Here is a 23,308-nt window from a genome sequence, read left to right as displayed (position 1 = left end):
TTCTCTTCCTTTGTTAATCTCTCTTATTGTACAAGGAGTTACTGACCTTGTGGCCAGAGGCACGACAGAAAGCAGAGCGTAAGTGATCAATAAAGAACTCTAAAATGTGTTTGGATAAAGACGGAGCAATGATTTTAAATTTTCATCTAATCCTAGTTTACAGTTTGACTGTACGAACAGATATTCACAAACATTTGGGTGCTTTTACTCAGCAGTACAGATGTACAAAAACAAAGCAAACTATGTGCTCAAACTGTTTACAATCATGTTAATACTACTCTCATTAGCAGGCGTTTTTACTTCAAATGATTCATCCTTCTGTAAAAAGCCAATATCTGGTTAGTAGTTATGATTTAGAATTACAAGCCAAAGACAAAGCTTCTAATGACTGCATGACTGCAGAGGTTACATCAAATCCAAATGAAATTGACTAAAAAACAAACTATAGGTCTATAGCTTCTGATGGAAAATGTTGCTGATGGTAGCTCTAGGCCCCGCCCACCTCAGAAAAGCGAGAAGTCTGACAAAATACAAAAACAAGAAATAGAAATCTGTAATGTAAAATAACTGCAATGAAAATTGTCCAACTCTTGTAAAAGTTATGTGCAAATACAGAACCTCGTTGACCATAACAATGCATAAATTAATATGATGTAAGAGCTGTGAGAGAGGCAATGACAATGTCACTCTATGATAAGTACATAAAATGTTAATTCATGCAACACATGCACATGTAACGTATAAATGACTTTAACATGGCAAGTCTGATATGCAACTGGCTTTGTAACACAGGGTGGATGTTTAACACTTTTTGAAAAAGTCCCAAACTTAAAAGGAATCCAGTCTGCAGTTCATTGGAAAAATTAAAAGTAAGCAGGAATCAGAGTTAAGTATCTGCACAGCGTACTCCAAAGACAGTTTATGATTTTTATCTTTTTCACAGAAGATCAGCATCAGGTCAGAGTGGTAACCTCCGACTGAGCATAGTTTCCAGTGGCAGTGAGGAAGTCATTACAGCTCTCTGTGAGGAGACACAAAAGGACAGAAATGCATTGAAACAGAGTGACTTTGAAAAAACACTTAAGACTGAGAAAACAGCCCCAGACTAATAGAGTTTTTGATATTTTGTAAATCAATCTGCTAAAAATAAAGTGACCCTCTTCTCAACATAAACCCAACATACTCCATACATTGAATGTATTATTTATAAAGTAATTACCTGTTTGATTGATAAAATGTCATAAGTTTGTCATAAATATCCACCACATTGTATTTTCTCTTTTATATAAAACCACTTTTATATCCTCAAACCCAAATATCTGTGCTGGGCTGTCATGTTCAACTAAGCAACTGATCCACTACATTTAGATTTTGTTTAGAAAGTAATCAAGTAATATTTTCCCCGGACTCTACAGACAGAGTTGTAATACACGTGACCTTCCGGAGGCTTGGACCGCCCAGGTTGTTAATGGAAACAAATTAGCGTTGATGACACAGAGGAGACACTTGGGGATATGAAGGCTCAACAGAGTTTAAAGCCTTTTGCTCTGCCTGTCTGTATTTCCACCTCCTGCGTCCTCTTAGAAGCACTTTAACGATTTGCTTCACCATTATCGTCTTGTGTTGAGAAAGTGAGCTACTGCCAGTCACAATGCTGAAACAATGTGGTTGAAAACCATAGACATATTTGTTTTTTGTAGCTCTATTATGTGACGGTAAATACTCACACTGTTACAGACTCCTTATAATGACCTTTACTACTCCCCCCCCATCACTGAAAACCATCTGAACAGCTTCAGACCTGCTGCATCGGTCTGTCCTTTTCTTTGCTTCCTGTCATACTGCTCTGGTGAAATATGATCCATACGGTACATCCTGCAACCCTGGAATTAACCTAACCTCTATCCCCTATGGGCACAGCTTTCAAAGCAGAGCCACTGTGGTATAAATTGTCTCCACGGCGACCAGGAAAGCAGCCTTTGCATGCTGGGGGAAAAAAAACAAAACTTTTTTTTTTTTTTTTTTTTAAACTCTGCTGCTTCAACACTGCGGAGAACCAGGGATGGTTCACTTGAACCTTTCTTGCAGATAATGTGTTTTGTATGTGTGATATTCCCCTGTAATAGACTGGGATGTCATTTTCAACATACTCACCAGACACACAGCTCATGATTGAATTATCCTCCTCCCCCTGTCCTCCCTCAAAGATTAGTTTTGAGGTGTTCTGGTTTTGCTTTGCTTCCTGTTGTTTTTTTTTGTTTTTGTGTGTGTCTGCGATCAAATGAAAGCTCAGTCTGTGGTTTCATGAGACAACAACATAATTTAGTGTTTAATTGGAGAAATCCGTGTGAAAATGGAATTTCTATAGATTGTGTTTCTCTGCCTTGAGTGGGAGGCAGTAATATGTATATTTAAAGATTATTTTCTCCCCTGGTCATCATTGCGTGTCCACAAACTTCCTGTTCTCTCAGTTATCTGACAGATAAAACCAAGGTTATGTGAGGTTTTTTCCATATCTGATTAACAACATGCAGTTAGCCCACACTAGTCTTAAACACTGCACTTGTTCACTACTGCATGTCTGTTACACCACGTACATCTGTTTACAGGCATATAAGACCATTTACATCTTACTCCATCGCTGTCCTCTGGATCCAACTCTGTAACTTGTATTTTTAACTTGTACTAACATCTTGACACTTTACTCTTTGCTGTCCTTTGTATCTAACCTTGAACATTTTCTACTGTTGTATTTTAACTTTGTACTAACACTCTTGACACTTATTTGTCTGTGACACTTCATTCCTTGTTATTATCTTAGTTAAATGTTTTAGTATGGCTGCACTGTCATTCATTTACTGCTCTGTGTGCCCTTTATTTGCCAGGGACAAATAAAGGTTTTTTAATTTAATTGTACATGTTCAGGGTTCGAGGCTTTCACTAAACAAGTTCAAATACTTGGTAATGGCATGTCTGACAGGAGCCTAACTGCGGTAAGTATTTATGTGTTGTCTTTTCCTTAACAGTGATGTGCAAAAAAAACACATCTCTGTAAAGGGCATTTTAAAGACTATTTGGTTGTTTGCAGATGAGAGTCAGGATGGCGAGTGGATGGAATGAGAGTTCGGGATATCAGAAATGAATTTATGACTGCCAAATTCAGAGCCCATCTTACAAGCTGAGTCTGGGTTCTTTGGGAAGCTCAGGAGTAAGAAATAAACACCGTCCGAGCAGAGAGATAACTGTGGATATTAATGAAGACAACTAAAAGAGCATTGTCTTACCAATGTTTCCTTTTTAGACAAGTCCTTAAAGAGTCAGACAGAATGTTGGTGGTGTGATCACTGAACTACTCTTGATGTCCATAAAAGAACTTGAACAAAATGACATTTTAACCTAACGGCTGCTTGGCACTCTCACTGAGCAGCACTGTGTGAAGGTGATTATTGAAGTAAGCTTACACACTGAAAACACAGACAGATAGATGATGCAATTAGTCCCACCAAGCTCTTCCATTGATTTCCCTTTGATCTCTCCGGGGGAACAATCACTAAAATTGACTTTAGTCAGTAGGAAGCTGCAAGAAAAATAATAGATATTCAGGAGAGAGAGAATTGTTTCTCTATCAAATCAATTAAATAGAGATAAACAACATTTCTATTTTAGCTGATACAGAGACTTATTCTCTTCTCATGAACAATATCCAGAAGATAACTGACCATTACTTATATAAAGAAGGCCACATTTTTAGAGTGTAGTCTTTCTCTGAAAGTGTACAACAAATCCAAATCAGCTTTCATGGTTCATTTTTAGTTTTGTTCCACTCAGATGCTGTAGATTGACTTATTAATATGGCAATAAATGCCAACTATCTATCATCTTATATATCTATCACCACACAACTTAAATGATCATCTCTTGAATAACATAATAAAACATTTAGTAAACAATATGTTCCTGGTAACAATAAATAAATCACAACATTTTCTCTCAGTTTTGTATCCATCTATCAACAAGTGTTGTTTTGAATGTAATTACAGCACTGACTGGAGACTGTTTCAAACTGAAACAATATCAAATTCATAGTTCATGTGAGGTTTGTTTTGCTGGTTCATCTTGTCTAAAATATAACATTTCATACTTTGAGGTCTGAGCTATGCATAGAAGCTACGCAAGTCTCCATCAGGGTGAAAACCCCAACACAGAGACAGTGAGTCAAACAATGGCAATTCCACTGGGTATAATAAAGTGTGGTCCAGGCCTGCTCTAACAGGATTTATGAGTGTTTGAAAAAAAAAAACCCCACAATATTACTACTGTCAGGTTTGCTACACAATCCAGCCTGGCTATGATCGTATACTCACCTCTAACACCTATGTGCACTATGTAGATTTGATAGTGCCATCTGAAAGTTGGAGAAGTTAAACAATTCTATGTTCTTTATTTTTTGATCAAAACCCACAAACTTTATTCAAAGAAAAATGGGTCCCTGGAAGAGCTCAAATTCTACCAGGAGAGTTTTGGTTTTATTGCCTTTGACCCACCACCACAACTTCTTGCACAGCATTTTATCTTCAGTGATCCAGGGACAGCATTTTCCTCCGTGGACAGTTTGTGTATAGAGTTATGAACATATACCACAGAATCTGATCATTTTTCCAACTTCCCATTTCTCTACCAAAAATCCATAGTGCAAGTTTAAAGAGCTAGATCTAATCTGTTAGTAATTTAGCAATAACATCAAAACCAGGTTATTGAGCTAACTTAAGAGAGATTTTATTGTCCATCCATCCCTCTAAGTAGGAACTAGGTCCATCATGGCTTAAAGTTGGTCTTGACTTATCGAACGTCGTTATAGGAAACAAAAATATGCGACACATACTGTAGCTGCTAAAAATGCACTAAACAGCACGGTAAAGTATTATTCTTAAGAGTGTGTAATACTTTCAAAAGGTGTTCATGTAGAAGTATCTTACCAGTATGGATGTTGGGGTCTCCAGGAGTTAAGAGGAAGCAGGTGGCCTCTTTCTGAGTCTTGTCTCGGCCTCTGGAACACCGCAAGGACCACTTTTCACTGGGGGATAGAGGCTGGGTCAGACTGCAGCCTTCCTCTTCTGAAAGAGCCACATTAGCATCTCCATTCTGTTTGGAGTCTGACAGGAGGACAAAAACACACAGCAACCTAAATGCCAAAGCTTTTATTGAGACTGCTCCGAGGGCCTAGACAATGAAAGAGGAATATGGCATAAAATCTGTATTTCTCTTAATGAAATTCAATTGAATATGTTATGTAGTAATTTAATCCTTGTTTGTTCTGGTTGTCATGACAACGCCAGCATCATTTGTCAGGCAGAAAGCCTCTGAGGCCATAGAAGTACACAGGTTGTTTATGTTACTACTCAGCTTAAGCCCAACTCCGTCATTTATAAGTCGATTAAGTCAAGGGGTGAATTTAAATCATATCTCCAAAAAAATAAATATCAATATGGTAAATGTAACGCTGGCCATTCAATGGTAAGTTCAGACAAATCTTTAAAGGTCATATTACAAATGCCTTAGATTTCTGCCTTAATACAATTTAGCTACATGAAATGTAATTTGTGTCGATTACATTAATGACAATTTTATTTGACCCTAAACCTTTTACACAAGATTTATAGAGCAAGAGGGGATTCAAAGGTACAGTTGTGCACAATGAGGTCTGTGGACTTATTGGGCTCTATTTCTGTAAGGAGAAATTATTGTTGAAATAAAAGCACATTTAAGCACAGTAAGATTGGTTACCTAAATTCTGAGAGTTTAACTAGGCAAAAAGAGATCCTTTAATATTGTTGTGCAGTCTGACCTGAACGGTTCCTGCTGACGCCCTCTTCAGCAGCCAGTGGACACGTGTCACTCTGAGTGCTGTCTATGTGGGAGTTTGTTTCTGATTTCCCAAATGAGGCTGAATCGGTTGGAGCGTCTGTGTTTGGGTTATGCTTGTTCTTCTTCTTGGGCAGCTTTTGCTTGGCCATGGCCAGAGAGTAATACATCCCAAAGTTATTGACGATGACAGGGACCGGCATGGCGATGGTCAGCACCCCAGCCAGAGCGCACAGAGCCCCCACCATCATGCCGAGCCACGTCTTTGGGTACATGTCCCCGTAGCCCAGCGTGGTCATTGTGACCACAGCCCACCAGAAGCTGATGGGGATGTTCTTGAAGTGTGTGTGTTCGGAGCCTGTGGGGTCGTTTGGCTGGGCTCCGATTCGCTCAGCGTAGTAGATCATGGTGGCAAAGATGAGAACACCCAGTGCCAGGAAGATGATAAGGAGGAGGAACTCGTTGACACTGGCCCTCAGTGTGTGGCCGAGCACACGTAAGCCGACAAAGTGCCGCGTCAGCTTGAAGATCCGGAGGATTCTAACAAATCGCACCACGCGCAAAAAGCCCAGCACGTCACTGGCAGCTTTAGACGAAAGACCACTCAGACCCATCTCCAGGTAGAACGGCAGAATGGCCACAAAGTCAATGATGTTGAGCGTGTTCTTAATGAAGACCAATTTGTTTGGGCAGCAGATGATCCGCACCAGGAACTCAAAAGTGAACCAGACCACACAGATTCCCTCCACCAGGATTAGGATAGGCTTGGTTACAATCTCTTGTCTTGATTCCACGTGTGTTTCATTTCCTACAATCACTATCTTGCTCTGGTTCCTCACTTCATTGAATGCTTCATGGGTCTCCAGGCAGAAGGTGGTGATGGACACCAGAATGAAAAGCAGAGAGGCTAATGCCACTCCCTGAATGAGACAGACAAAAAGAAATTGACAAATTAACACAATTTGTCAATAAACACGTAAAGCTACATATACTGTGTTTATTATGTGTGCTTAATTACGACCTCTGCATGCATAACTACTTCTCCATCCATGCCCTATATTATAGGACTCATTTTAGTTTGCAAATGGATCACAAATGAAAATACATGGAGGTGCAAATCAAGTGTGCTAAGCAGCAACTTTCTACAGATTCATTTCTAGGGGTGAAGGAGAGATGCCATGATAGACATTTTGCAGAAACAAAAACAATGAACACACTCGTATGAGAGGACTCAAATCAGGCGCAGCTGATAGGACGGAAACTAAACTCTACATGTTAAAAGATCAATGTATGTTTTACAAAGTTTAGCAAAAGAGAAGATAATAAGAATGAACATCTTTAAATATTGTGACTGTGTGCAGAAAGGAGCAGGAATACAAGTCATATACCTTTAACTCAGAGTAAAAGGGGTTCCTCAGACCACTGTGGTCAACATGTGGCCACATCTGCACCAACATTACCAGCTTCTTTTCCTGATTCTAAGCAGCAGGTGAGTAAGTAAATAAAACAATCAGCTCTATCAAACCCAAATTTTTTAACTGTAAAATAAAAGCAAAAAGAGAATAACCGATTGGCTTCGATTTTTCTCCGATATATATATATATATATATATATATATATATATATATATATATAAAATTCTTTTTTTTTTCTTTACAGGCAGGTTAGCTTTTAAGCATATTACGTTGGTTATTTGCCAATTTTATTTGCATTTATTCACACTGAACTCAGCCACTGCAAACAATATTTGTTCAAGTTTGAATCTTAATTTGTGAAAATATTTGTTTGTTACAAAGGCACTTTATCCACAGGACAGCTAAGAGAAAGCTCACAGAGAACACAGAGAGGGAATCATGCTGAGTGGCATCGTGAGTCCATTACTGTGCACTGCCAGCCAATGACAGCAGGGGGGCGCTCACATGGTGCATTTTTATTGGGTGGACTGACTCTCCAAATCAGTATGGAGCCAAGTATGTGAATTATGTTTCCAATAGTTATCAGTAAAACTGTCTCATGATTTATTTTTGTGGCGCAAATGCAGTTATCGGTGAAACTGGTCCAGAATCAAACCACGTAGTGAGGTAGTCCTGAAATTAAGTTTGTACATTTGCTTTCCGTTAAGATACACAGTCACAACTCCCTTTTATACAAGTATATAAAAAATACAAATACATTTCTTGAGGATACAAACCCCTATAAAATGGTAAATGGACTTTTTTATGGTCTTCTGACTACTCAAAGTGCTTTTACACTGCATGTCACACCGACCCATTCACGCACTGATTGATTTGTAAAGTGTCCATCAGGATTAACTAATCCAATTCATACACTGATGTCGAAGTGGCGGGAGCAACTTGGGGTGAAGTGTCTTGCTCAAGGACACATCAGACATGTTGTTCACAGACAACTCACTCTACCAACTGAGTCTCAGTATGGCGGCTGATATTACCCAGTAGTATGATGTATGGTTTGTACATTGAGTGGCATTCATCTGATCCAGCACAATAGCTGTTGTCTGTGCTTGCGCTCACTCATACTCCGTCTTTGTTTATTTAAGCCTCGACAAACTGTAATGTATCTCCAACCTTTCTAATCTTGCAGCTGGATAAATAAGTGCCTTACATGCACTTCACTGTTCTCTCCCTCAGGGCCTCTCACATATCACTCGCTTTTATAGTGTTTATATCTCTGATTAGGAAAAACAAATACAGCATTGAATGCCCAATAGGGACTCTAATTCAATGTGGGACAAACAAACTACAGATACTGGTCACAAATATGAAAAAGGTTTGTAAGTACTGCAGCCAGACGATGGCAAGCTCTCTGCATGACGGTCTTCTCTGGCTGTGTTCCTGCAGAGCCCTGATGTACTCACAGCTTGGTCCCAGGAGAAAACTATAGCACTGAGCCTTAAGGAGAAAAACATGAAGCTTTAACTCTGCCCCAGGGAGGGGGGCCCAGAGTTACTCCTGATGAACACCCAGGTCACCTTTCTATAATGTTTGTGTGCCTGAGATTGTGTGTGTGTATGTGTGTTTGTGTGGACGTCCATGCACATGTGCCAGCCAATTAACATATTTAAAAAGTCAGCAGGGGAACAAAAGCTGTCTTTGTGTTGTAAAGGTTTCAGAGAAACGCCTCGAAAAGAAGCTGGTATGTGAGAACGACACGGTTGTAACTTCTTCAGGCTCAGAAATTCATTTCCTGGCGCTGCGTCAGAGACAAACCATAAAGGATGTGCGTTACTCGGATTGTGTCAAAGATAAAAGAAACTCACCCTGCATAAGAATTTAATGAGTGCAGCAGAGACATTGCTCAGGACAGTAAAATGCATGTAAAAAAAACGCTTCTGCTCTGCTGGAATAAAACAAGAGCACAAACATTTAGTCTGTTCCATAAATAACGTATTTTGTGCCTTCCTCTTGGAGTGGTGGGTGCTTATTGAATGGTACACAGAAAGCGCTCCTGCACTGAGCTTTAGTATGACCAACCACAGTGTTCAGTTTATCCAAATACTAAATGGTTTATTCCAAAACTAAACAAAGCTGGTTTCTGCAGCAGGAAACCCTCTGCAGAGATGCTGCTTGGCACACATTCAGACACTTTGCACCAAAGCCCTAGAAAAACATGACACAGCCTGGCCACACACGTGCATGTATTTATGACAGACACTTCTGCAGGTGAGGTTTTTTTATTTTCTTTGGTTATTATTATTTGTATGTTTTTGAAGTTTGCATCTTGCAACATTTAAATGTGTCAGCGTTGTTTACTTAAGGCCTGACACAAAGATCACAATATCATGTTTAGAAGTTGGTAGTGGAAACTTTAAACACAATCGCTGTGTTGGAGGGATGGCTACTTTGCCCCATAAGGCTGCTGAAGTTACACAAGCAGGAATTATCATGAGGATGAATGAACATTAACTATCTTAAGAACTATACAAACCTTTTTATAGAACATACACCAGGTTCATACAGTAACTAAGGCCTAGTCTACACGTAGTCAGGTATTTTTGTGCGCTTTGGCCTTTATAAGCAAACAGTGTTTCAGGTAACTCCTCCATTTGACGTCATTGTGCAACACTGTGACTTTAGTGTGCATGAGATTAGTGCGATAGATTAGATAGATTAGACATAACCAAACTAGTTCTTGCATTAAAGTTACTAACTGGACTTTTTACAAGCTTACACATCCAAACACAGTTGCTTTCCTGCAATGTTGACAAGCAGAGGCACCTGAATGGACAACTTTGAAAAATTAAATTTTCATTGTAGAGGGAAGGTGAGAACATCAACAACAACATTGTTTTTGACTTGGTATGCTCATGATAGTTGTAACAGGGAGTTTTGCTTTTCCGCCTGGATGAAGATGTTTTTGAGAACTTAGCATGTGGACTTGATTATATTTTTTTAAAAGGAGGGGGAAACCTCTGCTGCCATCATGTAGAATAGTCCTGAAACTTACAAGAACTTACCATTTGTCAAAATTACCATCTTTTGAATTGAATCAAAGGCCATCAGGTGTATGTGGGAGGTGTAATCGGCAGGCAGCAGAGAACCCCCGAGGGAGCAGCCGTCCTGTCCCAGCTGGTAAAAATCAGAGCAGGATCAACTGAGACAGGACGCACAACAGGGAGCAGTCTGTTCATCAGTGTGCAGCAGCTGGAAAGTCCCATCACAGCCATCATCACCTCAAGCTGTTCAGCATCGGTCGGTGTTACTAACGCACAAGAACCACAACAACAGGTTGTCTAAGCAGTCAGGAGCTGCAGAGCCAACAAGATCGCTCACTGCTCATGTTTTCTTAGAAGTCATGTCACATTGATTTATGTCCGAGTCTGTCTGAGAATTAATGTCCACTCCTCAGGCTGTAGGCCATGCTTCATCTATGTGTCTGCAGAGAAGATGTTAATGATCCCTTTTTATATTTAATAGTAGGGATGGTAATTTTATCTATCATGCTCATTAAAACAGTCTTTTCACCCAGACAGCAATCAATAAATCATGTACTCTGAAATAAGGACGAAAGAAGACTTCTGGGAGCTGTAATCCTATAAAAGTCCAACCTTTCATTGCCATGAGGTCAGGAGGAAGTATCAGGACCAATCAAATGCCTCCTTGCCTCCACTGTATGACGTCAAAGATTTTACTCTTTTGCTGTTCCTTTTATCTGTTTTTGATCCACAGCAAGTTTATCTTTCTATGGATATGTTTATGTAGTAAACCTTGATCTGGTCCTTACTTTATTTCAAAATAAAACAGAACCAACACTGCAGGTATACTCTTAGTTCAAAACAGCTTAAAAAAAAAGAAAAAAAAAAAAAAGAAAATCTGAATAAAAGCCCCAAAAAAATATTTTTAAATTCAATTTAAATTAATTTAATCATTTCACAGCTTTCATTTTTTATACATTTATGGACAATACATTCTTGGCATTACGTGCGGTTGTACTCCGTGTCAACTGTCAAGGGAGAGTTGACAACAAAGCATTTGTACAAAAAGTCGGACGAGCAAGCTTTTTGTTTGGTGACATGCTGAAGGTCAAAACTTGAGATTGAGATTCAAGTGAAAGTCAGTTATATGCACTGTCAATACCAACATTTCAAATAATAGATACACACTATTAATTTATATTTGCCGAACAAAAACTCTGCAACTCCATGCAGTCTTTGAAAGACATTTTCTGATCTCAATGTAAGACAGCTGATCTATTTTCAGAGAACAGCTTGGAGAGCGAGCCGATCAAACAGCCAACGTAACCAGACAGGATTACTTCCCTCCTTCTCACTGAATTAAGCGCTATGAAATTCTCCTTAATGAGTCGATGCTGCTTTGAGTGTGAAAAATGTAAACCCTGTGTTCACGCCCAGTGGTGAGGAAAGACGTCAGTGCCATGAAACGCAGGCCCAGAAGAACATGAGGTTCTGCTAAAGACTCCTTTATTATTTATCAACTAGTGTCACATCAAGACATACGAGGTGTGGAAATAGGTTTAATATTCAGCAAGGAACTCATTGACAGAACTATTAAGAACGAGTTTCTTTTTTAAATCAGTCATTATTGTTCTCTACATCCGCTCTTTATTAGACTCAGAAATGAAGCCCCAATGAAGATGAGACGACGATTTGCTGTGATGTCTCAAGGGTCAACAAGTTTCACTTTTCTACTTTCAAACCGACGTTATGTTAGTGGATATTGTTTATGATTTATTATTATTTAAACAAATAATATTCTTTTTTTTTTTTAACTTCAACTTTCAGGTCTGAACCTAAACGCACACTGTGTTAATCATTTTGTCATGTCAAATCGATTGGTCATTAGATACAATATTCCTCAACAACACAGACCAATTGTTTTCTGTTTAGGGATAAAATACAGTTCAGCCCTTTTGTGTCAAAGTCATTTTTAATTGCTGACCACTGACTGCTGCACATCACCACTGTTGTAGTTATAAACCGTGGGAAAGAGGAACTCATCAAATATAGCCTTTAGGAATACTAAACCAAAGTATCAGCTCAAACCTTAAATAGAAATGTCACATGATCTAACTGTCAAATTAAACATGACTGAGAATCCACTGTTACAGTCATGGAGCTTTTTGGGTGTTATAACTACAATTTCAGTCAAGTGAATTGAAAAATAAAATCACAATACCTTTAAAGTTATGTTTGAGTGGCTGTGTTCAAAGTTAAATTGTTGCCTTTTTCTTGCAACACCTGCCAAAATAATGAAGGCTAAAGCAACAAGTAGATGAGCCCAAACATGTAGCCAGTTCATCCACCTGTACACAGGCCCATCTTAACATGTTTTCCTATTCACTTCAGGCTGCAGTAAATGTTGAGCAAAAGTTCCTCACTGATGATAAAAGGCTGGACATGAATTGAAATAAAAATCTGTTGTGGAACTTGTGTTAATAGAGTTAAGAGCACCTTTTTTTGATTTTCACTTTTCTTGAACTCCACCAAGAGGAGCCCAACCAAAGTGCAACCATTTCACAGCCTTAACTACTTGTTGATTGTGTTTTGAAATAGTCCGTTTTAGGTAATATTCAGGCACCAACAGTACAGAACTGTAATCTGGGACGAAAGTACTGTGCATTATTGATCCATCCATTCACCTTGACCATCAGCATATGCTGATTTAGTTGCTCTCTACAGTCAACTGACTTTTTAAAAGGATGGCATCATTTAGGCGAGGTGCAGGCAGGAAAGATCCTATTAATTATCGTACATTACCCTGAAAGTTCTGCTGATTAAAAATGCATGTCGAATTATTATTATTTTACAGGTTACATCTCAAGTCTAATGTCTTAGATTTTTTTCAGTGATGCCATATGTACAGAAGACCTTTCATAGAGCTGCAGCTCCACTCTAGGTTGATAGCATGGAGGATGTGGCTGTAAGGATGGACAGATTAACTTCCCTCAGGCTTTCAGGAATCACATTACCTGAGCTACGCTGAGAGGCTTTTTGAAATCAAAAGACCATAAAGGTAACACGACTCCTTCAATATGCACTCGGCATCCTAACAGAACAAACACAGAGTAAACAGAGTACATCCATAAATCAGCCAAACAGGAAGTGAACATTATGGCGGGTTTAAAACGTACCTAAACTAATTTGTCAATGTGCCATACTTTCAAGAAATCTGTATGATTCTTCTTCATAGAAACGAACAAATCCGGCTTGGACTATTTGCATATCCTCATTGGTGAGAGACTCGATAAACTGGTGCGGTCATCTTCAGATGGCACCAAAGCATCAGCAGCTGTGACTCAGTGACAGCCAGCTAACGCCACCTGCACAAGAAGCTAAAATAAACACTATTCAAGTGTGACTGGCATGGCGTGCAATAACAGCACTATTACTTCTGCACGTCTCTGAATAGAGCATTCAACTCAACACACATGCAAACAGAAATGAGAGTGAGCAACAAGCCTTTTCCTCTCTGGACTGAATGTGTTTTTTTCTCTTTGCCTGATGAAAGCTCCCGGCCCTTTGCCCGACAGCTCCACTCCATAGTGACACTCAACTCGAGATTCACTGTCCACGTTTACTGAGCACTCAGTAAAAAAGTACTGTTTTTGTTGTTATGTCATTAGGCCCAGCTGTCTTCCAAATGCTTGCTGATGTACTATAGAAGTCATGGATGAACATAGATTTGAATTTACAACTCTACAAGACTATATTACATCTTAAGACTGAGCAAAAGTGTATCCTGTTCATCATGAATAAATGAGAAACCGAATAAGCAGTCAGATGAGTTTGTAGTCGTTAAAGTCATAAATTCATATCAAACAGCAGATGACGTGATAAGAAAACTGAAGAAAAACAACCAGAACTCCCAAATCATCTGTTTTGAAAGACTAAAGACCTTCAGCCCAGTGGTTTCAGTTCCAGTAAATGGCTGTACTCTTCTTCTGCTTTCCAAACACTTGTGATTTGAGGACTGCTGAGTGCAAACCTTTAACAGGATGTGTGGGAGCACTTCAGTGTTTCTGCCATGAAACAGCATTCTCTCCATTTCAGCATTCTGGTACAATTTCAGATCATATATTTAAGTGAAAAACACAAAAAAGTTGCTTTTTACATAAATACTCAAAAGGTTGTTTGTGAAGCATCTGGGAACATCTTTTAATTTGTAATGGTTTATGAAAATCTAATTATTGAGTGAGAGTCCGCTTACAATGTTTTTTGAAGATCTGCACTGAATTTTCTCTTAATTTAGGTTTTCATGAATAAAGTGATTATAGAAATCAGCACTGAAACAGGATCATTGATGGCTGTGCTGAAATGATTTTGTTATTGATTCTGACAGGTGTTTTTAGTGTGGCTGTGCCTTTCCGAAACCTCCCCAATGCTTCACAATGATTTGCATTTCTGCTGTAGTTTTTCATAAATTAGGCTCAGAACCCCTTTGGCAAACATCATCTATCATCATCTGATAGACAATGTATGCCGCTGTGAACAGATTAAGATTAAGCCAGAGGTCAGCATGGAATGACTTACTGACAAGACTTCCATTTGCATTTACTTTAGTGAATTAAACATTGTCAATTCTTTTTCCACAATATCCTGGAGTAGCACTCACTCAATTAATGGAAGAATCGAAGCTATACAGCAGCTTTACTTCAGCTCAGTGGTATGAGCCCGCAAGAAACCTAATTACAAGTGATTTAGGAGAATTAAGTCAGTGAATCCTAACGCTGATTGGCTTTTGCCACACAGAGCCAAACAGATTTGTGGCTGGAGTTGATCTTTTATCTCTCTATTTGATTATTAGCTTTACTGTTGTGCAGATATCAGATAACAGAGACACATACATCTTTAGAATAGGGAGCCGTTTGTCTTTAGCGCATTAATTGTTGTCCACACATACTGTATCACCTGTATACACTTAAGTCTGATGATACGTTATTGGTTTAATATAGGTCATACAGATTTACTTTAAAAGAAACCAAAACACTTCACATGTTGAAAAATCACCAGTACAGATTCAGTTTCTACGTATAATATGTGAATAATGATTATAAAGGGGATTATTTCCCTCTACTGTTTTGATGACTTCAATCCTGAGAAACTATTAGACATCAGTGACTATGATTGACAGAATACTGCTGATTTCTCGATGTTAATGACTTTTTGATTATAACAGAAAAAAAGCATCCAAAAAAAGGGTAAATTGCTTTAATACTCTTTTATTCCTACTTATCACATCGTTACAATTGAGAAGTACAGCCCATGTTGAGCAACATAGTCTAGGTGTCTAGACACCTCTAGAGCTGTCTCGAGGTGTCTAGGTGTTTGATAGAGGTCAGTGTTCTGAAGAAACAAATTCAGGTCTTCACACAAAAAAACAGGAAAAACATTGTTTTATTGTGCTGCCTTTGTGCAAGGACACTGTCCTGAGTGAAAAAGGACTGGATCATCTCGGAGTTGCTGCAGCAAAAACTAAAAGGAAACAAACCTTAGGTGCACTGATTGGTGGCTATTAACTGGAATCTGCTACTTGAACCTGTTTGGCAGTGGTATGTGACCAAAGTGTCCCCTCAAACATCTGTGTCTAATGTCTGTGCAGATGTCAGACTCACATTTACCAGTGGAGAGCCTAATGCACACAGCAGCACAAACACTACCTGACAGACAGACAGACAGACAGACAGACAGACAGACAGACAGAGTCTTATTATATCAAATTGTAAATATTCTAGTTCTTTTTAGGCCTCTCCTGTAAAATTCAAATTATGCTTTCTCATTATGCGAATCAGCTGCCGTTAAACTGATCATGGGTGAAATTTTGACACGTTTTAAGCTTATTTAATGAATAAACTGAGATACCAGCCAAGCACAGTGAAAGAGGATCGGAAAGAGGTATAGGGCAGACTTAAAACATTTATTGTTCAGTAAATGTCTTTTGTTATGAACATTAAATGGAAATTCCATGAAAGTTTAGCAAACATTTTAGCTGTCAGGTATAGTTATTAAAGAAGGACTTTAATGATGATCATAGCAAAGAGGCTATTCACTATGTTTCTCTTTATAGGGTGTTTAGATGTTCAATACTTACCTGCTGTGTTTTTTAAACAAATTATACAATCATGAAAAGAAAACACTCAACTCAAATCAGGAAAAAAAACAGAGCTGATTGAAACTCAAAGAAATCCAGCATACACTTAACAGTCACTGTAACACTATGGTTTGTTGCCAGGGCTAAAAATGTAAGATAGCTACTGAAAAGTCAAATGCAAAGAGTGTCACACCAAACTAGAGAAGTTGTTCTGTACTAGAGATACAGACTGATATTGACCGTGTCTATTGCATATGTTTCAATGTTACTTTGTGCTGTGATTTTGTTGTTTGTGCAAAAAGAAGTGCTCCTGTGAGCAGTGTTGATGTTGGGGGAATTGTGGGAAATTCACTCCTGACAACTGATGAATTGATAATGATGATTGAAAAAAAATAACGCACACAAACATGCATACTTTCAGATGTTGCCTAAATGAAACTATTGGAGCCTGATTGGTTGAAGCTTTAGAAGGACACCTGTTGATTAAGACAACACGTGGCCCTTTTTTTTTTTTTTTTAACTTAATAGAAACACACTCAGTTCTTGTGGTCTGCTAGACTCACGAAGGAGAGAAAACACCTGAAGGACTCACCCTTGCTGCTTTGGACGAGTAAGGGTCGTCAAACAAGGCCCACATTTTTGGCTGCCAAACTTCACAGCAGCCCCTCGACCTGTTAGGACAGTCCTCGATGCCGAACCTCCTTGGCATCTCTCTTTCGTCGTCGGTGTCCTCCGGCTCCGGTGGTTCAAATATATCCAGGGCCTCTTCTGCGTCCCGGTGCTGCCGGTAGGTCATCCAGCAACACGGCTCCACGTCAGTCTCGTCAATCCCCCAAAACGCAAGCTCCTCTTCGAAGAGAGGCCCGCAGACGTCGGCCGGGCAGTGAAGCTTTCCAGTCCGGTAATAGTTCAGTACGTAGGCGAAGATGCCCGGGTGTCTGTCGAAGAAGAACTCCGGGGCGCTCGGAGGCGCAGGGGCGTCCGAGTTGGAGCTGACCTGCGTGTCCGGATCTGCCAGCCATGCCAGACGCGTCCCCGGTAGGGTCCTGAGGGTGCTCTTGTAGGTCTCATGTCGAGTGCCACCCACGTTGATGGTAATTTTGTCGGAGTCTTCCACTCTGCCCATCTCCTCCTTCAGACATGTTTTAGACGCAGGTTTGTTGCCTGACTTGCGCCCTCGGTAAGACGAAACACACACAGAGCTTATCATTGAGAAGCAGGGACGTTCTGGCTGCTCGCCCCTCTGTTACAAACTGCTTTCAACTCGGACAAAAATCAGAAAATGAACGTTAAGTGCGCCTTCATCTTAGACCATAGTCCTCATCAGGGTTTGCATGTCTTAATCATCCAAAAAGACAAATAGTCCAAAGAGAGACGCTCAAGTAAAACCACCTGTTACAGAACTCAGTCTGTCCGCGGATCTGTTATTATTGTTTAGCACTGTGGCCTAATATTCTTCTTCCAGATGTTAGGCCTAAACTTTTTTCCCCCTCATGAACCAAAAGCTGTTGTCAATGTATAGAAAGGATACTGACTCATTAGTCTAACCTCCTGATGCACTCAGGTTGCGTTCATATGTCACTCCGCTTTCCGCCAAGTCTTCACCAAATTCAACGATGCCAAAATCCACAACTATGCCTGACAACTTTTCTCCTCTCCACACGAGACCATGACGTCTGAGAAAGAGCCGCTCGCGCATTTGAAGAGGTATTCCTCGAGACGCGACGCTCAGCTCGCGGGTCGTGCAGATGCGAGCTTGTGTTTTCCAGCCTGAGATCTGTTGCTTCTCCACAAGAAGCCAGTCTTCCCTTAGCGACACGGCACTGTTGGATGGTGCGTTCAACAGCAGGCTCGGCGGCTTAACCCTCTGGTTGCTGGCGGAAGTTGGTGCAATATTGAACCACTCCCTCTCATCACACAGAGATAGGTTGATGAAGTGTGTGTGTGTGTGTGTGTGTGTGTGTGTGTGTGTGTGTGTGTGTGTGTGTGTGTGTGTGTGTGTGTGTGTGTGTGTGTGTGTGTGTGTGTGTGCGTGCGCGCGTGCGTGTGTGTGAAAGGGAAGTAGAAGAAAGCAATAACTCGGATGTTTCATCAACTACCAATTTAATTTTTTTTATCAACTGTATTATCCAGCTGTGTCATTATGGGGCATGCTGACATGCAATGGGGTGCCAACTTATGTTAAAATAACATAGGTCTATATATATTGAATTTACATTACCTATAGCCTAATAGGACCAATTGCAAAACATTAGCAGCACTCCTGTGTAAATGTTGCTTTTGCGGTGTGAAGGCTGCCTGTGTCTTTTTGCTATAGCATATTTGACAGGTGTTAAATATCCATCCACTCCTGCATGTAGGCTGCATCTGAGGGATGCTACTGCACCTTGAACAAGGGGAGCTAAACATGTTGTCGTAGCTGTATTTAATTGAACTGAAAAAGCCCATGAATTCAACTGATGATCTCACACAGTGTGATCCAACAGGTAGCTGTGAGAACCTCAAAAGTGTGGAGAAGAAAAATTGTGATGTTACTGACATAACCTAAGATTGCCACCTAGTGGTCGTTTCAGTGAACACCATTGGTCAACTAAAGATAACAGAATGAAAATACTAAGAGTATCTTACACTCTTAATATTAAGAGTGTAAGATAATACAAATTATGATAAATTAATTAATACAAAGTTGACCCTGTTGAAGTCACTCTTGCCTTTTATAGATTTGTCATAATGCAAAACCTTGAGCTATATGCACACCCAGTGTAAACCAATCCAGCTGCTTTTACCTTTGTCTTGTTACATCTCTAATGATGACACCAGACAGAACTCCAGTAAAGGTTAATAAAAAGCATCCGGGTGGATTTGCAGTGCCTTTATATTATAAGTTGTAAATACAGTATTCAAAAAAATGGAGGAGTAATTAGTAGGATACAATCCTAGTCTGAAATGACGTGGAGTTTACAAAAGATTCTCGTCTGTTCTCTGAACAGCTTGGACAAATTAAAGTGAGTTTTGAATGCAGTGTTTTCATTTTATTTGAAAAATAAGAAGTATCCTTTAAGTATAAAGATAAAAATGGAGCTATTTACCAAATTCATTTTACACAAATATCTAAAGACTTTACCAAAGGCATAATATAATACCTTTATTTTTTCTTGAAATAACAAGAGAATCAACAGTGTGATGTAAACGAGTTTGTGCAACATATTATACAAACACTTTTAAAGCTTAGAATCTATTATTGATTATTGAAACCAATTCCGGTGTACACATTTAGTTTGACAGGACTCACATTTCCTTGCATGACTTACAGAGAAGTACACATTGATCTAGGTAATAAAGCTTCAAGAGCGAGCAAACTTTGCTGCACACTTTTGACAATATAGAAAAGACATCCTGTTTTTCTTTTTTCTAATTTAGAAACGCTATGCTTGATTAACCAAGTATCTGAATAAAACAAGCTGAACTGTAAAGTTGCTGAACTACAATTTGAAATATGTAAAAAGTGATTGTTTAGTTAAAAGTCATATAAAAGGTGACACATTGATTTATTGAGTGCAACAGTTTATAGCATTCAAATAAATCATATGACCAAAAACAAACAAGACGGTTAGAAATAACAATTAAAAAACATTGTTTATTAAGTCAACTGATGAGAAAAACAATAAAATGACTGTTAATATGAAACAAGAGCGAAATGGCAATGATCTCTATTAAATAAATGCCATCCATGAGTTTAGTCCACTTCCTCAATAGTGGGACCCTGAGAGCTCCCTCCTGCCTGCCTGCCACAGCTTCCAGTTGGTTCTGCTCCCTGCTGGTACAACTTGGTCACAATTGGCTTGCACACCTTTTCTAGTTCCTTCTGCTGATGCTCGTACTCATCTTTCTCTGCCATCTGGTTGTTCTCCAGCCAGGAGATTATCTGGTTGCACTTGTCAACCACCATCTTTTTATCCTCCTCGCTAATCTTTCCTTTCAGACTCTCGTCCTCAGCGCTGCTCTTCATGTGGTAGGTGCATGACTCCAGGGAATTCTTTGCTGCGATCTTCTCCCTTTGCATGTTGTCCTCAGCCTTGTACTTTTCAGAGTCTTGCACCATCCGATCAATCTCCTCTTTGCTCAGACGACCCTTGTCATTGGTGATGGTGATTTTGTTTACTTTACCCGTGCTTTTGTCCACAGCAGACACGTTCAGAATGCCATTTGCATCAATGTCAAAAGTTACCTCCACCTGTGGTACACCTCTGGGAGCAGGTGGGATACCCGTGAGCTCGAACTTTCCCAGGAGGTTGTTATCCTTAGTCATGGCTCTCTCACCCTCAAACACCTGGATCAGCACACCTGGCTGGTTATCTGAATATGTTGAGAAGATCTGTGTCTGCTTGGTGGGGATTGTGGTGTTTCGTTTGATCAGAGGTGTCATGACTCCACCTGCGGTTTCGATGCCCAGAGACAGAGGAGCCACATCCAGCAGCAGCAGATCCTGGACGTTCTCTGAAGTATCTCCCATCAGGATAGCAGCCTGGACTGCTGCACCGTAAGCCACAGCTTCATCAGGGTTGATGCTCTTGTTCAATTCTCTACCATTAAAGAAGTCCTGCAGGAGCTTTTGGATTTTGGGGATTCTTGTGGAACCCCCGACCAGGACAATTTCATGGATGTTGGACTTGTCCAGCTTGGCATCTTGAAGAGCCTTCTCTACTGGTTCCAATGTTCCCCTGAAAAGCTCTGCGTTGAGCTCCTCAAAGCGAGCCCTTGTGATAGATGTGTAGAAGTCAATACCCTCGAACAGAGAGTCGATCTCAATGCTGGCCTGTGTGCTGGAGGACAGGGTTCTTTTTGCTCTTTCACATGCTGTACGCAGCCTCCTCACTGCCCTCTTATTCTGGCTGATGTCCTTCTTGTATTTTTTTTTGAATTCCTCGACAAAGTGGTTAACCATCCTGTTGTCAAAGTCCTCCCCTCCGAGGTGTGTGTCTCCTGCAGTGGCTTTCACCTCAAAGATGCCGTCCTCAATAGTTAAGATGGACACATCAAAGGTACCTCCACCAAGATCGAAGATGAGCACGTTTCGCTCTCCTCTTTTGCCTTTATCCAGGCCGTAGGCAATGGCTGCTGCTGTGGGCTCGTTGATGATCCTCAGAACATTCAGTCCAGAGATCACCCCGGCGTCCTTGGTGGCTTGCCTCTGGGAGTCATTGAAATAAGCTGGAACTGTGATGACTGCATTTGACACTCTCTGTCCCAGGTAAGCCTCAGCAATCTCCTTCATCTTAACCAGCACCATGGAGGAAATCTCCTCCGGGAAGAAGGCCTTGGTCTCTCCTTTATACTCGACTTGGACTTTTGGTTTTCCGTTATCACTGATCACCTTGAAAGGCCAGAGTTTCATGTCAGACTGCACAATAGGGTCGTTGAATTTTCTCCCGATGAGCCGTTTGGCATCAAAGATGGTATTGGTGGGGTTCATGGCCACCTGGTTCTTGGCAGCATCTCCAATGAGCCTCTCTGTTTCAGTGAACGCCACATAGCTGGGAGTGGTCCTGTTTCCCTGATCATTGGCAATTAGCTCCACTTTGCCATGCTGGAAAACCCCGACACATGAATAGGTGGTGCCAAGATCAATGCCAATTGATACACCCTTAGCTGAAGACATCTTGCTCTGTGCTTTAGAGTTCCTAGAAAAAACAGGTGATCACCACGTTTAGATTTTCTAATGCTACACATGGTAAATGGACTGCACTTATATAGTTCTGGTCAACTTGACCATCTGAATCCAATCTAGTTCACTGTTCACTTTACACACCAATGCTTGTGGTTTAAAAAACATTTTTGGGTTAAGTTTGTTTCCTCAGGACACTTTTTTACATGGACTGAAAGAATCTAAGGTGGAGGGGCCAATGCATGCCTGAGCTGAAGCTTCACATTAAAGCATTAACAACTGCTACATAGTTTTTACAGATATTAACTACAACAACTTTTAAGTAATATTGTTTACCTTCTAATCGCAGACATTGCAAAGCAGACAAAGAAAACTTACGAAAATCAACAGATGTGCACTGTCGGTTGGACTGTGTTTCACATTTAATTGCTTCTCCACATAAATCTAACCAACAACTTTTTTGAATAGAAATAATAGAAATCCTCATTGAACATGTCCTAGAACTCCTTACTAGAGCTCGACTTACTTCACTTCAATTGCTTTTGTCATGTATAATTGACTTCATTCTACAATCAGTAAATACAACTTATTTAGGCAGAGGCAAGAGATTATTACAGCTTAGTTTGAATGTCTTTTGAGGGTAAAATAAAAAAAAACCTGATAAAACAAAGGAACAAGGGGATGTAAATTAATCCTTCTCATTTTATAACTCATCTTATTCCCTGATTAATTATTTTTTTTGATGTTGGAAAACAAATTTCTACTCACTGTCAGTGATAATTTGTTGACGATGAAGAGGATGAAGGCTCCCAGCAGAGTCTCCTGTAGTGGTCTCCTTTTAGTCAGCTCTTGCCTCTGTGGTTTTTTGAATGCCTGGACTGACTCAACTAGCTGCTTATATAGTCACTGCCATGTTTCCAGAACCCTCCAGCCCCCTGACCCCTTCTTCCAAGCTCTGTGACTCAACTGTTAATATTAGCAGTTGGCTCAGTGTGTGAGAGCTGGTGAATATTCCAGAGTGGGAGAGCAGTGTGACGCTGGGCTGACTGAGCGGGCACACTGAATGTGGCACATAGAGAAAGGTATGTGGAAGGGTTACACTTATAAATGCCAGAAGTACACACACACACACCAAATATATACATATATATATACATATATATATTTATATATATAATTTTTTATTATATTATTTTTTTTAAGGCTTTAAATGCAT

At 39.9% G+C, this 23,308-nt stretch overlaps 2 protein-coding genes across 3 annotated transcripts; both read right to left on the bottom strand.

Moving 5' to 3' along the window:
• Window positions 1-540: 540 nt before the first annotated feature.
• kcnc4 (potassium voltage-gated channel, Shaw-related subfamily, member 4) lies at window positions 541-18,360 on the bottom strand. 2 transcript variants are annotated; one of them, XR_013780371.1, is made up of 5 exons: window positions 17,020-18,360; window positions 5,846-6,782; window positions 4,977-5,153; window positions 3,504-3,577; window positions 1,006-1,021 (listed from the first exon to the last, which is right to left on the bottom strand). XR_013780371.1 is itself a non-coding variant. In XM_079358951.1 (4 exons), exons 1-4 carry the CDS (start codon window positions 17,635-17,637, stop codon window positions 954-956), a joined length of 1,800 nt encoding a protein of 599 aa, XP_079215077.1. In that variant the 5' UTR covers window positions 17,638-18,359; the 3' UTR covers window positions 541-953. The 2 variants fall into 2 exon arrangements, 1 of the variants encoding a protein (XP_079215077.1); XM_079358951.1 differs by lacking the exon at window positions 3,504-3,577 and having other exon boundaries at window positions 541-1,021; window positions 17,020-18,359.
• Window positions 18,361-19,581: 1,221 nt separating this feature from the next.
• hspa1b (heat shock protein family A (Hsp70) member 1B) lies at window positions 19,582-23,206 on the bottom strand. The gene is made up of 2 exons (XM_079358787.1): window positions 22,861-23,206; window positions 19,582-22,108 (listed from the first exon to the last, which is right to left on the bottom strand). The coding sequence occupies exon 2, from the start codon at window positions 22,084-22,086 to the stop codon at window positions 20,164-20,166; it is 1,923 nt and encodes a 640-aa protein (XP_079214913.1). The 5' UTR covers window positions 22,087-22,108; window positions 22,861-23,206; the 3' UTR covers window positions 19,582-20,163.
• Window positions 23,207-23,308: the final 102 nt, after the last annotated feature.

Source organism: Symphodus melops (assembly GCF_947650265.1).
Source record: "Symphodus melops genome assembly, chromosome: 13".
Taxonomy (NCBI): domain Eukaryota; kingdom Metazoa; phylum Chordata; class Actinopteri; order Labriformes; family Labridae; genus Symphodus; species Symphodus melops.
The sequence above is the reverse complement of the archived record's forward strand: the minus strand, read 5'-3'. Positions and strand labels throughout refer to the sequence as shown.